Source organism: Xenopus laevis, chromosome 9_10S (genome assembly GCF_017654675.1).
Source record: "Xenopus laevis strain J_2021 chromosome 9_10S, Xenopus_laevis_v10.1, whole genome shotgun sequence".
NCBI lineage: Eukaryota > Metazoa > Chordata > Amphibia > Anura > Pipidae > Xenopus > Xenopus laevis.
Genome location: NC_054388.1, coordinates 101,732,633 through 101,746,714, shown reverse-complemented (window position 1 = coordinate 101,746,714; position 14,082 = coordinate 101,732,633). Strand labels below are relative to the sequence as shown.

Sequence of the window (14,082 nt, the reverse complement as noted above, 5' to 3'; positions counted from 1 at the left end):
TTCCATAATTTGGATCGTCATACCTTGTCTACTAGAAAATCATGTAAACATTAAATAAACCCAATAGACTGGTTTTGCTTCCAATAAGGATTCATTATATCTTCGTTTGGATCAAATAGAAGCTACTGTTTTATTATTCCAGAGAAAAGGGAAATAATTTTTGGATAAAATTGAGTCTATGGGAGACGGCCGTTCCGGTTTTCCTGATAACGGATCCTATACCGCTACCATTCTTTTATTCTGAGTACCAAAGCACTAACTGGGTCACTGGCCTTGGTTGCAGTGCAAATGTCAAGTTATGTGCAAACCCAAGACCTCAACTTCACAGGACATAATTAAAGAATAAACATTAAAAATACTTTAATGACAAGGATTAGTGTTCTGTCTGCATCACTTTGAGGAAGGGTGGAGATCCAGTCAAAATGTTATTTTAGATTGGCTGACGCCTTTGCGAAAGATTCAGCAGAATCCCGAACCAAATCCTAATTTGCATGTACAAATTAGGGATGGGAAAGGGTGAACCCTTTTTTTACTTCCTTGTTTTGTGACAAGTCACACGATTTCCCCCCCACCCTTAATTTGCATATGCAAATTCGGATTCAGTCCGGCCAGGCAGAAGGATTCAGCTGAAAAGGGCCGAAAACCGAATTCTTTCGCTGCATTCCTAGCAATAATATACAAGTGTGGGATCAGTTATCCGGAAACCCTCTTTCCAGAAAGTGTCAAATTACAGAATGGCCATCTCCCATAGACACCATTTTATCCAAATTTTAATAATGATTTCCTTTTTCTCTGTAATAAACAGTAGCTTGTACTTGATCCCAATTTAAGGTGGCCATACACGGGCCGATATTGGCCCGTGTATGGGGCCCCCCGACGGGCTTCCCCGATCAAGATCTGGCCGAAAGTCGGCCAGATCTCGATCGGATGGGCCAAAAAATCGCGTTGGATCGTGGCCGCATCTATTCGTTGATGCAGTGCCGCGATCCGACCGCCCGTTAGGCATCGTTAGGATCCAATCGTTGGGCCCTAGGGCCCACGATCGGATAAGCCCGATATTGCCCACCTCATGGTGGGAATATCGGAGGGAGATCCGCTCGTTTGGCGACATCGCCAAACGAGCGGATCTCTCCATGTATGGCCACCTTTAGATATAATTAATCCTTATTGGAAGCAAAATCAGCCTATTTTTTAGTGTTTAAATGATTTTCTAGTAGACTTAATGTATAAAGATTCAAATTACTGAAAGATCAATTATCGGGAAAACCCCAGGTCCCAAACGTTCTGGATAACAGGTCCCAAACCGGTACTTGAATGTGTATTCTTTATGCCCTATAAAGTGTAATTTTGTTTTTGTGTGTAATGCATCATAATTCCTTGGAAATACTAATTACTTGTTGTTATTATTACTTATATACTAATTACCCCATTCTTGCTTTACAGAAGCCGTACAGAGCCACAGAGTGGAACGCCGAAATCAGTATGTAAACGCAGAATCACATTTTTTCTTATACATTTCTTTCAGATATTTTACGCTTAAAAATGGGTTTTCTATATTTATGGGTTTCAGAACAATATAAATTTGTATGAATGCAATGTATTCTATTCTGAAATCTGCATTATTTGCACTGTGTGCAGCTGAAGCACTGTATTTCACGCTGAATGCACGGGTATATCCTGTATAAACAGGAAGTAGTACGCTCTATGATCGCTCGCTGGTCACCCCTGTGAACATGATGTCATGTTCTGTTGTTTTTCTTTTCTGTTCTGTATAGGTCTGTTGTATTGTTTCCTGCAATAAAATGTTTTGCTGTTTTCACCTTATTTTTTTTTTTAAATGACATTTTGTTCGATTCCTATTGGCAGCGTTCTTGAGATTGAAATGTTTGCACAAAAACTGTATCGCTATTAAATGTGTAATGTATGTACATTTAATGGTTCTCTCTACCAAAAGGTTTTTTTTTTTTACACTCAAATGTGCTGCTTAATTCTCATGTGAAATATTTGGTGCCTCATTCAATACAATAGACTGTAAGGATGTGTGATACTTACGATGTAAACATTTTAATAGAATTAATTTCCTTCCCCTTCGCACGTTGAAAATTTGATAACCATGTGTTGATATTTTCAGCATTTTTAGAATAATTTTAGTCCAGATCTGGGAGTCTTTCCAACAAAGGGTAAATGTGCACTTTCAGTTTATATAACATGTTCTGGGTGTAGGCCCTAAGCATTGACATCATCCCATTAAAATGAGGTTGGCCTGTAGCTGAAAGATCTCTAACCTGCTTCTGTGGGAGTAAATTGTGATTGGGTTAGTTCTCCTCTGAGCTGTATTTAACGTAAGGGCATTTTTTTTTTGTTTTCTAAAGGGTATTCATTTACTCACAGCCTTTAGGCATATGTTCCATGGGACCCGAGGGATCATAACTTGTATTTGATTGTACATTTGACATTCACACCTTTCCCCGTGGGCACATACTTTCTAAAAATAATCAACTGAGAGCTATCATCCTCCCCGGCAATCATTTTCTTTGCATGCAGTCTGTGGGGCGTATTTAGCAAAAGTGTGAAAGTAGCGTTCACCCTGAGATGGAAATGTCACTCCTCTATTCACTTGTGTAGGAATTGTAGATTTATATTTATCAAAAGAGGAAACCCCCCCCCCTTTTTTTTTTTTTTTAAATATCCAGTTATAGGATCTCATCCAGGATGCACAGGATCTGGGGTTTTCTGGGTAAAGGATCTTTCTGTAATTAGGATTACCATGCTAAAAATAGGGATGCACCAAATCCAGCATTATATGCAGCATATGCAAATTAGGGGCGGAGAGAAGACGGTTTCCCCTTTCCGTACCTAATTTGCATATGCAAATTAGGATGTGGTATCCGGAAGAATCTTTTGCGAAGGATTCGGGTGTTTGGCCGAATCCATAATAGTGGATTCGGTGCATCCCTAGCTACAAAATCATTTAAACCTTGAATAAGCCCAATAGGATTGATTTGCTGCCAATATGGATTCATGCTTGTTACTTAGTATAAGGAAACTGTTCTATTACAGAGAAAATTGAAATCGTGTTTAAAGGAGAAGGAAAGCTACCAAGGCAGTTTATTGCCAATAGATTAACCACAATAGTGCAAGATAGAATGCCATTTTTATACTTTAAAAATGCTTTTCCATACCTGAGTAAACGGCTCTAGAAAAGCCCTATATTTGCTTAGGAAAGCAGCTGCCATATTAGCTTGGTGTGACATCACTTCCTGCTCACTCATAGCTCTGGGCTCAGATTACAGCAAGGAGGGGAGGAGCAAACTGAGCATGCTCAAGCCCTAGCCCTGGAAGTCTGATACAGAAGCCCATGTGTTCACAATAGAAGGAAAGAAATGCTGTTTCTTTTGACAGAGGAGCTCAAAAATTAAGGATTGCACACTGTCTTAAAGATACAACAATAATTTTATTAGACACTTACATAATAGCAGGTCGCCCTGCTATTATGTGTCTAATAAAATTATTTTTGTATCTTTAACACTGAGTGTGCAATCCTTAATTTTTGAGCCGATATATGTTAGGAGGCTTCTTTGGGCGGTCCCCCTAGGTATTAGCACCTCAGCATTCCTTTTTGGGTGTGCGCCTTCCAAACTGCATTCTCTTTTGACAGAGGACTCAGAGTAGCATTGCTTTGAGAATTTATAGATGTATTTATATAGACCTTTCTGATTGAACTTGGTTCTAACCTTTCCTTCGCCTTTAAAGCAGAAAGAAAGCTACAGAGGCATTTTATTGCCAATAGTGCAAGCTAGAATGCTATATTTATTCTGTAGAATGTTTTACCATACCTGAGTAATAATCTCTAGAAGTCCTGTTTGTTTAGGATAGCAGCTGCCATATTAGCTTGGTCTGCCATCACCTCCTGCCTGAGTCTCTCCCTGCTTACTTATACCTCTGGGCTCAGATTACAGCAGAGAAGGGAGGGGGTAAGAGGAGCAAACTGAGCATGCTCACACCCATGGCAAGAAGGTTTAAGTCTGATACAGAAGCCCATGTGTACACAATAGAATTTTAAATAAGAATTATTTGCTTAAAACTGACTCTATGGTAGATGGCCTTTCTGTACCTCAAATAACCCCATACAAATAGGCAGTCAGATTTTGGCAAGATATATTTAACCTAGTTAGCTATATATATTGTCATTTTTTTTTCTGGTCCGCAGGAACCTATCCTATCCAGGTGCTCTGCCTATGGTGTAAGAGAGGGCATTTTCTTAATCAATCTTTTTCCACCAGCAGAGAGAGTGAGACTGACCTTACCGCTTATGATAGGAATATTTGGGGATACATTAAATGTAATCCTGGTCCTCTAGGACATGGCTAGCCTTTTGACACTCCATCAGACTTCTGTCCCTCTCTGTCTTTAGCAGGATCATCATATATTTAAAGGGGAACACAATCATAACTTAAGCTTTTTGAGAAGTAAACATAATTTCAATCAACTTTGCAATATACGTCAATTAAAAACTATGCAGATTTTTCCTGATTTTTAATGATTTGGAACAGTTCCCTAAGCCTAGCCCCCGCTCTCCTGCTGATCTGTCTGACTACTTTGCTGAGCTGGCTGACTACTGTTACTTTGTGTCAACAGCCAATTGTCCTTAGCCTGTATCCTCCAAACCCCACAATTCCCTGCACACGTGATTTCAATAAGGAATGGAACATCATAGTGCAGTGTGGATTATGTAGTTCTTTCATGCTGTCTATAAAGGTGGCCATACACTATAAGATCCGCTCGTTTGGCAAGGGCGACAAACGAGCGCATCTTAACCCGATATGCCCGCTTACGGCTGGGTGATATCAGATGAATCCAAACATTTGGCCCTGGGGCCGAAAGTTTGGATTATAATACTACGAATGGGCTCGGACAGGTCACAGGACCGCATCAACTAGCCGATGCAGTCCTGGATCATACAAAAAAAAAAAATCAACTTCACCGATCAATATCTGGCCAATTTTTGGTTTATCGATCGGGAGGACCCATCGGAAGCCCCCACACATGGGGAATCGGTCTAAAGGACCGATATCGTCCGCTTTAATTTGCCCGTGTATGGCCACCTTAAACTGTGGAGAAGTTGTTACAATTTGTAACATCAGTGTTTAGTCCCTCCTTCCCTGCCAGGATTTCAAATGATGCAGAAAGAGAACTGTGAAACAGCTGGATTTCAGCATAGAAAATGGCTTTTATTTATACTTTTTAAAGGGTAACTGTGATGGGTATATTAGGGGTTTCTGTGTTATGGGAGCCTCTTTATCAAATTTTGTTTTGGACGCCGGAGTTCCCCTTTAATTCTGTTTATCTCTGTCTTTAGTCCTGCCTCAATTACAATCCAAAAAAACTGTCACTTCTGTATTTTAAAATCCCTTTGCCGGTCAGTGACATCATTTCATTTTGCCCCCCGTGAGCTTTCCTTTTATAAGTGCGGCACATACATTCCCAAGTCATTCTTGCACTCGCAGCCTTTTTCTCTTCTATTTAACCTTATGCTTTGCCTTTTGCTCCTATCCTGGACTTTGCTTCATTTCAGTATTCCTATTCCTCATTTATTCTTTCAACAAATGTGTAAGCCACTAGACTAATCTGCGTCCATGTTGCATTTCTGCACCCCCTCCTGAAAAAAAATATGTATTTTCAATTTGGAAAAGTGATGATACAACAATGCAAATTCTATGGGTAGTTACTGTTATGCCGTATTGTGCAAGTATTTAAACATTACAATTCCGTTTCACTTTGCACTAATTGCCATTTATTTTGTGTTCATTGGCGTGTGTATAAACAGATGAGTCGCACAAATAAAAATGAACATTTCTTTTAGCCATTTGTGTTCCCTGTAATGTCTATTGCATATATTCATTTACAGACATAGTTGCAACAACTGCCTATACAAAGTCAACTGATTCTGTTCTAAAAGAATTCTTTAATTCCATGATAGAGTTGTGCCATTAATTATGCTTTTATGTGACTGTGCTATTATTATGTGACTCACTAAATCCATGATTATATTTTATATGGGTAGAGCACTGAATTTATTAGAATTTTTAGGATTATACATGTGTATTAAAGGGGTTGTTCAACTTCTAACCCGCTGTTTTCACATTGTTCACTAGAAAGGACTTTTTTCAGTTGCTTTCCATTTTTATTTCCATACCATTTATTTACTGTCTTTCCAAAACTATAAAGGGGTGGTTCACCTTCCAAAACTTTTTTTTTTCAGCTGAGTTGTTTTCAAATTGCTCACCATAAACAGACTTTTTTCAATTGTTTTCCATATTTTATTTTTTACCGTTTCCCCAAAATTTAAAGTTTAATGTTCGTGTCTCTGGGGTTTGTCTGGCAGCTGTGATACAGGAGCATCTGAACTGTTACAATTTACAACATTCAGTTGATACATTTCTCAGCAGTATCTGTGAAATATTAGCAACTATTGTATCAATTCTAACAGCTGCCTTTAATGAAACTTAGGAATTCTGCTCAGTGATTCAGGAGCATGTAAAATGTTACAATTTGATACATTTCTCAACAGTGTCTGGAATATTAGCAACTATTGTATCAATTCTAACAGCTGCCTTTAATGAAACTCAGATTCTGCTCAGCGATCCAGTACCATCTGAACTGTTACAATTTGCTACATTTAGTTGATACAATTAGTTGATACATTTCTTAGCAGTATCTGGAATATTAGCAACTATTGTATCAATTCTAACTGCTGCCTTTAAAGGGATACTGTCATGGGAAAACATGTTTTTTTCAAAATGTTGTTCAGTTAATAGTGCTGCTCCAGCACAATTCTGCACTGAAATCCTTTTCTCAAAACAGAACATATTATCCATTTCCTAGCTGCCCAAATCATGATTATTCTCTGACAAACTTCAGTCACTCTGTACTGGTGTCACCCCCCCCCCTTCCTTTTCCCCCCAGCAGCCTAACAACAGAACAATGGGAAGGTAACCAGATAACAGCTCCCTAACACAAGATAACAGCTGCCTGGTAGATCTAAGAACAACACTCAATAGTAAAATCCAGGTCCCACTGAGACACATTCAGTTACATTGAGTAGGAGAAACAACAGCCTGCCAGAAAGCAGTTCCATCCTAAAGTGCTGGCTCTTTCTGAAAGCACATGACCAGGCAAAATGACCTGAGATGCACCTACACACCAATATTACAACTACAAAAAAATACACTTGCTGATTCAGAAATTAAATTTTATATTGTAGAGTGAATAATTTGGAGTGTATGTAAATGGTGTAATTTAAAAATAAAAACATCATAAAAATCATGGCAGAATCCCTTTAAACTCGGGGACAAACACAAGAAATGTATCACCTAATGTATGAATTTAGAACCGTTAGCATCAGAGACCTCCTCCAAAGATTTTATTTATATAAAGTCTTTATTTCTGGGGAACTGTCTGAAATCCAAATTATTTTTGAAGGTGAACAACCCCTGTAAGTGCAGGACGTTTAGCTGGAGTAGTGACTTCACTGTCAACATTTTGGCAATTCTCCTTGAACAGCAGGCTGACAAAAACTAACTAAGTGACACTTAAAGGAACAGCAACGTCAAAAAATAAGTGTTGAAAATATAAGTAATGAAAAAATAAGTAATGAAAATATAATGCAGTGTTGCCCTGCACTGGTAAAACTGGTGTGTTTCGTTAAGAAACACTACTATAGTTTATATAAATAAGCTGCTGTGTAGCAATGGGGGCAGCCATTCAAATGAGAAAAGGCTCAGGTTACACAGCAGTTAGCAAATAAGCTCTGTCTGTCTAATGGTGTTATCTTTTATCCATTAGTTATCCTGTGCCATATAGCTGTTTTTCAATTTCCACCATTGCTACACAGCAGCTTGTTTATATGAATTATAGTAGTGTTTCTGAAGCAAACACATCAGTTTTACCAGTGCAGGGCAACACTACATGATATTTTCATTACTTTAAAACACTTTCATTTTTTGGTGTTACTGTTCCTTTGTGTCTTCAGGCATTACGTTTAAAAATGTTTTTTCCTTTACATAAACTCACTAACAGGATTGGTTAAAATTGTGATAACCGGGTTTGTGAAGTAAGATTTACTTTCCATAAGCTTATGGTTTGGGGCATGTGCATCTGCTCCCAACGTCCCCTGTTGTGTGGTTACCCCAATAACTGCTGATCATACGGATTAAAGTGAGATTCTGGGTTCAATTTTTAGCTAGGCCAGGCAGCTGCATTACAGGCTCCGGTTAAATCAGTTGACAGGATTTACAAAATTTAATAAGATTTTAGAAGTTTTAAAATAAAGCAGTTGTATAGCTAATTACAGCTGCTAATGAAATCACTTAATAACTGAAATAATGAAATAACTGCCTCTGTAACACGAACTGTATCCTATTATATGTAGAAAATGTGGATGAGCACTGTAAGTTTTGTAACCGTATAGAATGTGATGATTGTATATCTGACCATACATGTAATATAAAACCATACAAAGAATGTTTCTGTATGTGTATGCTGGCCTTGTGATCCTGACAAATATCTAGTATGGATATCGGGTATGTTCATCTGCCAATATCATCTAGTACATGTGCATTAACAATCCAAATGATCAGGACAGTAGAAAGGTGACCGTATCTTGTGCTACAGCCTGATCAGTGGGAAACAGTTTGGGACTGGCCCATGCACTGCCTCTGTTAGGGTGAGTCTCTAGCATTTCTTTTTTAATACAGTGACATTTCTTGCTACAATAGGAGATAGTCTCATAGGTATGTCATTGTAAACCAATGTTGACCAGTCATGTCACAAAATTCATATAATTCATACGAGTTCATTGTTTATTATTTTTTTCAATACATGTATCTGTTTAATATTAACTGTTTTTGTGATGTGTGAAGGTATCTCTTATCTGATGCTTAATCAAAAATCCCCACGTGTATCTGATTCTAAGAGTAAGAGCACACAGGGAGATTAGTTGCCTTACGAGGAATTTTGGTGCGACTTCGGAAAACGAAGCGCCATGATTGTCATTATATATTTTTCATTATAGCTGACGGGAAGGCAGTTCTCCCCAAATCTGCCTGTGTTCCCTTACCCTAATAGACCTGCCCCCGACTGCATGAACCAGAACACCCTATCCCAGCCCCCACCCCAATTGCTTTGGCTGTAGGTCTCTTGGACCACAATCTGCAATATACTCTAGAGCTCAGCGATTGAACTGTAAACTTAAAAGTTTGATGGTGTGTACATAAAACAGAAGGGAAAAAAAATTATCCCACTGAAAAATAAGTTGTTGTTTTTTTTAACATGTGAACGTAAAAGCCCAGCTGAAAAAATGGGTATATTATAAGTTTTGTGCAGATAAAATTTGTTCATGCTAGTCTTTTAAGTAGTTTGACCCTTTGTGCTTAAAGGTGTACTGTCCTAGGAAATTGGGAAATGTTTTTTTTTTTTTTTTTCCCCCAAAACACATCAGTTAATAGTGCTGCTCAAGCAGACTTCTGCACTGAAATCCGTTTTTCAAACAACAGATTTTTTTTATATTTATTTTTGAAATCTGACTTGGGTTAGACATATTGTCAGTTTCCCAGGTGCCCCCTGTTGTGACTTGTGCTCTGATAAACTTCAGTCACTCTTTACTGCTGTACTGCAAGTTGGAGTAACATCACCCCCCCCTTCCCCCCAGCAGCCTATCAGCAGAACAATGAGAAGGTTACCAGATAGCAGCTTGCTGGTAGATATAAGAACAACACTCAATAGTAAAATCCAGGTCCCACTGTGACACATTGTTACATTGAGTAGGCGAAACAACAGCCTGCCAGAAAGCAGTTCCATCCTAAAGTGCTGGCTCTTTCTGAAAGCACATGACCAGGCAAAATGACCTGAGATGCACCTACACACCAATATTACAACTAAAAAAATACACTTGTTGGTTCAGGAATTCAATTTTACATGGTAGAGTGAATTATTTGCAGTGGAAACAGTGTAATTTAAAAAATAAAAATTACACCATAAAAATCTAACAGAATCCCTTTAAAAGTAAGCCTTTTTTTAAATTTAAAATGCAAAAAAGACTAAAACAACCCCCAAATTGACATACCTCTCACTACAATGATGTCTGATGTCCTTCTAAGGGTTAGGGCACACAGGCAGATTCGGGGAGATTAGTCCCCTGGCGATGTGCAAAATAAAAAATATATTTCTAATATAGTTAGTTGGCCAAAAATGTAATGTATAAAGGCTGAAGTGACTGGATGTGTAACATAATAGCCAGAACACTACTTCCTGCTTTTCAGCTCTATAACTCTGAGTTAGTCAGTGACTTGAAGTGGGGCCACATGGTACAAAACTGTTCAGTGAGTTTGCAATTGATCCTCAGCATTCAGCTCAGATTCGAAAGCAACAGATATGACTCGTGCCCCCCCTTAAGTCTCTGATTGGTTACTGGCTGGTAACCAATCGGTGGAAACCAAGAGAGCTGAAAAGCAGGAAGTAGTGTTCTGGCTATTATGTTACACATCCAGTCACTCCAGCCTTTATACATTACATTTTTGGCTAACTAACTATATTAGATACATTTCTTATTTTGCACAGCCTATTTATTTACCCAGTTTTTATTTTTACACTGAACAATTCCTTTAAAATGATAATGCATTACTTCCATTCCGCCATCTGTTTGGACACCAGCTCCCTTCATGCAATTGTTCTACCCAAAAACATAACTCCTATTAGATACTATAAGAGCGTGTGCAGCTGATTTAACCTGACCTTTCAAGCTGTGGTTTTGTAAGGGATTTGGGGATACTTTATATATGTATGTAAATTGTTACAAAATGCATTTTAATATTCAATCCATTTACTTTGGTTTGAAACAAAAACAAATAGTATGACAAAGTGTATGGGGGTGACTTATCAACTCTAATCTACAGTAAGTGTTACAGCTCAATGATTCAAAATGTTCCTGTCCAGATGTTTTTACTAAATGGTGAAAATATGTGTCAAATATTTAGCATTCCCGATGTCAACATTTCTTAGGAACAGTAACCCCAAAAAAGGAAAGTGTTTTAAACAAATGGCAATATAATGTACTTTTGCCCTGCACTGGTAAAATTGGTGTGTTTGTTTCAGAAACACTACTATAGTTTATATAACTATGTGCTTGAAAGACTGCCCCCATGGCTACACAGCAGCTTTTTTATATAAACTATAGTAGTACTTATCTGTTATCTACGGTGTATCCTGTGCTTGAATGGCTGCCCCCATAGCTACACAGCAGCTTGTTTATATAAACTATAGTAGTACTTATCTGTTATCTACTGTGTATCCTGTGCTTGAATGGCTGCCCCCATGGCTACACAGCAGCTTTTTTATATAAACTATAGTAGTACTTATCTGTTATCTACTGTGTATCCTGTGCTTGAATGGCTGCCCCCATGGCTACACAGCAGCTTGTTTATATAAACTATAGTAGTACTTATCTGTTATCTACTGTGTATCCTGTGCTTGAATGGCTGCCCCCATAGCTACACAACAGCTTGTTTATATAAACTATAGCAGTACTTATCTGTTATCTACTGTGTATCCTGTGCTTGAAAGACTGCCCCCATGGCTACACAGCAGCTTTTTTATATAAACTATAGTAGTACTTATCTGTTATCTACTGTGTATCCTGTGCTTGAATGGCTGTCCCCATGGCTACACAGCAGCTTGTTTATATAAACTATAGTAGTACTTATCTGTTATCTACTGTGTATCCTGTGCTTGAATGGCTGCCCCCATAGCTACACAACAGCTTGTTTATATAAACTATAGCAGTACTTATCTGTTATCTACTGTGTAGCCTGTGCTTGAATGGCTGCCCCCATGGCTACACAGCAGCTTGTTTATATAAACTATATTAGTACTTATCTGTTATCTACTGTGTATCCTGTGCTTGAATGGCTGTCCCCATGGCTACACAGCAGCTTGTGTACTATACTACTATAGTAGTACTTATCTGTTATCTACTGTGTATCCTGTGCTTGAATGGCTGTCCCCATGGCTACACAGCAGCTTGTTTATATAAACTATAGTAGTACTTATCTGTTATCTACTGTGTATTCTGTGCTTGAATGGCTGCCCCCATGGCTACACAGCAGCTTGTTTATATAAACTATAGTAGTACTTATCTGTTATCTACTGTGTATCCTGTGCTTGAATGGCTGTCCCCATGGCTACACAGCAGCTTGTTTATATAAACTATAGTAGTACTTATCTGTTATCTACTGTGTATCCTGTGCTTGAATGGCTGCCCCCATGGCTACACAGCAGCTTGTTTATATAAACTATAGTAGTACTTATCTGTTATCTACTGTGTATCCTGCGCTTGAATGGCTGCCCCCATGGCTACACAGCAGCTTGTTTATATAAACTATAGTAGTACTTATGTGTTATCTACTGTGTATCCTGTGCTTGAATGGCTGCCCCCATCAGCGCCGATCCGCGCCTTTATGCCGCCTGAGGCGGCCTTCCGTTGCCGCCCCGACCCCTCCTCACGGCGCTCACATTTTCTGCGCAGGAGGGGGTCGGGGCGCTGCACGACGCTAGTGCAGAGAGCGCAATTGCGCTCTCTGCACTAGAAGAGCCGAATTTCCGGGTTGAAAACCGGAAATTCGGCTCTTAGTTACCAGGAGCGGCATTTTTGCCGCCCCTGGTAACCAGGGGGGCGCTGCCGCCTGAGGCGAGTGTCTCAACTCGCCTCATTGGTGGAGCGCCCCTGGCCCCCATGGCTACACAGCAGCTTGTTTATATAAACTATAGTAGTACTTATCTGTTATCTTCTGTGTATCCTGTGATTGAATGGCTGCCCCCATGGCTACACAGCAGCTTGTTTATATAAACTATAGTAGTACTTATCTGTTATCTACTGTGTATCCTGCGCTTGAATGGCTGCCCCCATGGCTACACAGCAGCTTGTTTATATAAACTATAGTAGTACTTATCTGTTATCTACTGTGTATCCTGTGCTTGAATGGCTGCCCCCATGGCTACACAGCAGCTTGTTTATATAAACTATAGTAGAGTTTCTGAAGCAAACACACCAGTTTTACCAGTGCAGGGCAACAGCACTTGATATTTTCATTACTTACATTTTTTTATTGTTACTGTCCCTTTAAATCTGCCCCTAATTATTAATGGATTCTGTCATTTTGCCAGCGCTGTTATGGATTGCACACACAGTGCTATGGCCTCTTCTATCCCCTATTCTTCAGTCAAGTTCCATTAGTTCAATGGCTGAGTATTACACACAACCATCTAAATGAGTATTAATGTCATGCTTTTCCTCATCCTTTCATAGGCAGCCCATTGGCTATTGTAATGGTTATTTTGTTGCTCCATTTACAAACACTCAAAAGGCCAATTTTTATTGAAATTAACTTTGAGCAAATTGTAAACCGTACTAAGTTCTAAGGCAACGTGCAAGCCTTTACCTTCAGATTGGGATAAAAAACAAAAGCAAATCTAAAGCTCTGATTTCAGTAAGGGTTGCTAATAATCGTAGGACAACACTGGTTATACCACTAGCTTAAAGTTGGAGTGGTTCACCTTCAAGTTAATTTTAGTATGTTATAGAATGGCCAATTCTAAGCAACTTTTCAGTTGGTCTTGGTTATTTATTTTGTATAGTTTAATTTGCCTTTTTCTTCTGACTTTTCAGCTTTCAAATAGGGGTCACTGACCCCGTCTAAAAACAGATGCTCTGTAAGGCTACACATTTATTGTTATTGCTACTTTTTATGTTTATCTTTCTATTCAGGCCCTGCCTGATTAATATTCCATATTCTCATTCAGATCAATGCACGGTTGCTAGGGTTTTGGACTCTGGCAACCAGATTGCTGTAATTGCAAACTAGAGAATGAAAAGCTAAATAACTCAAATAATAAAATGAAAATCAATAGCAAATTATCTCAGAATATCACTCTCTACATCATACTAAAAGTTATCTCAAAAGTGAGCAACCCCTTTAACCGGCACCGATCGTAACTAAAATCATTTACTAAGTAAATACACTATATGAA

The 14,082-nt window shown here is 38.7% G+C and overlaps 1 protein-coding gene across 3 annotated transcripts in view; it reads left to right on the top strand.

Annotated features, from left to right (window-relative positions):
* LOC108703200 (E3 ubiquitin-protein ligase RBBP6) overlaps positions 1-14,082 on the top strand; it is a 45,508-nt gene that overhangs the window by 7,642 nt on the left and 23,784 nt on the right. For all 3 annotated transcript variants that reach the window (XM_041578466.1, XM_041578465.1, XM_041578464.1), the window contains exon 3: positions 1,444-1,480. In XM_041578466.1, coding sequence (XP_041434400.1) covers positions 1,444-1,480 — 37 coding nt within the window. The remainder of the gene's footprint in view (positions 1-1,443; positions 1,481-14,082) is intronic.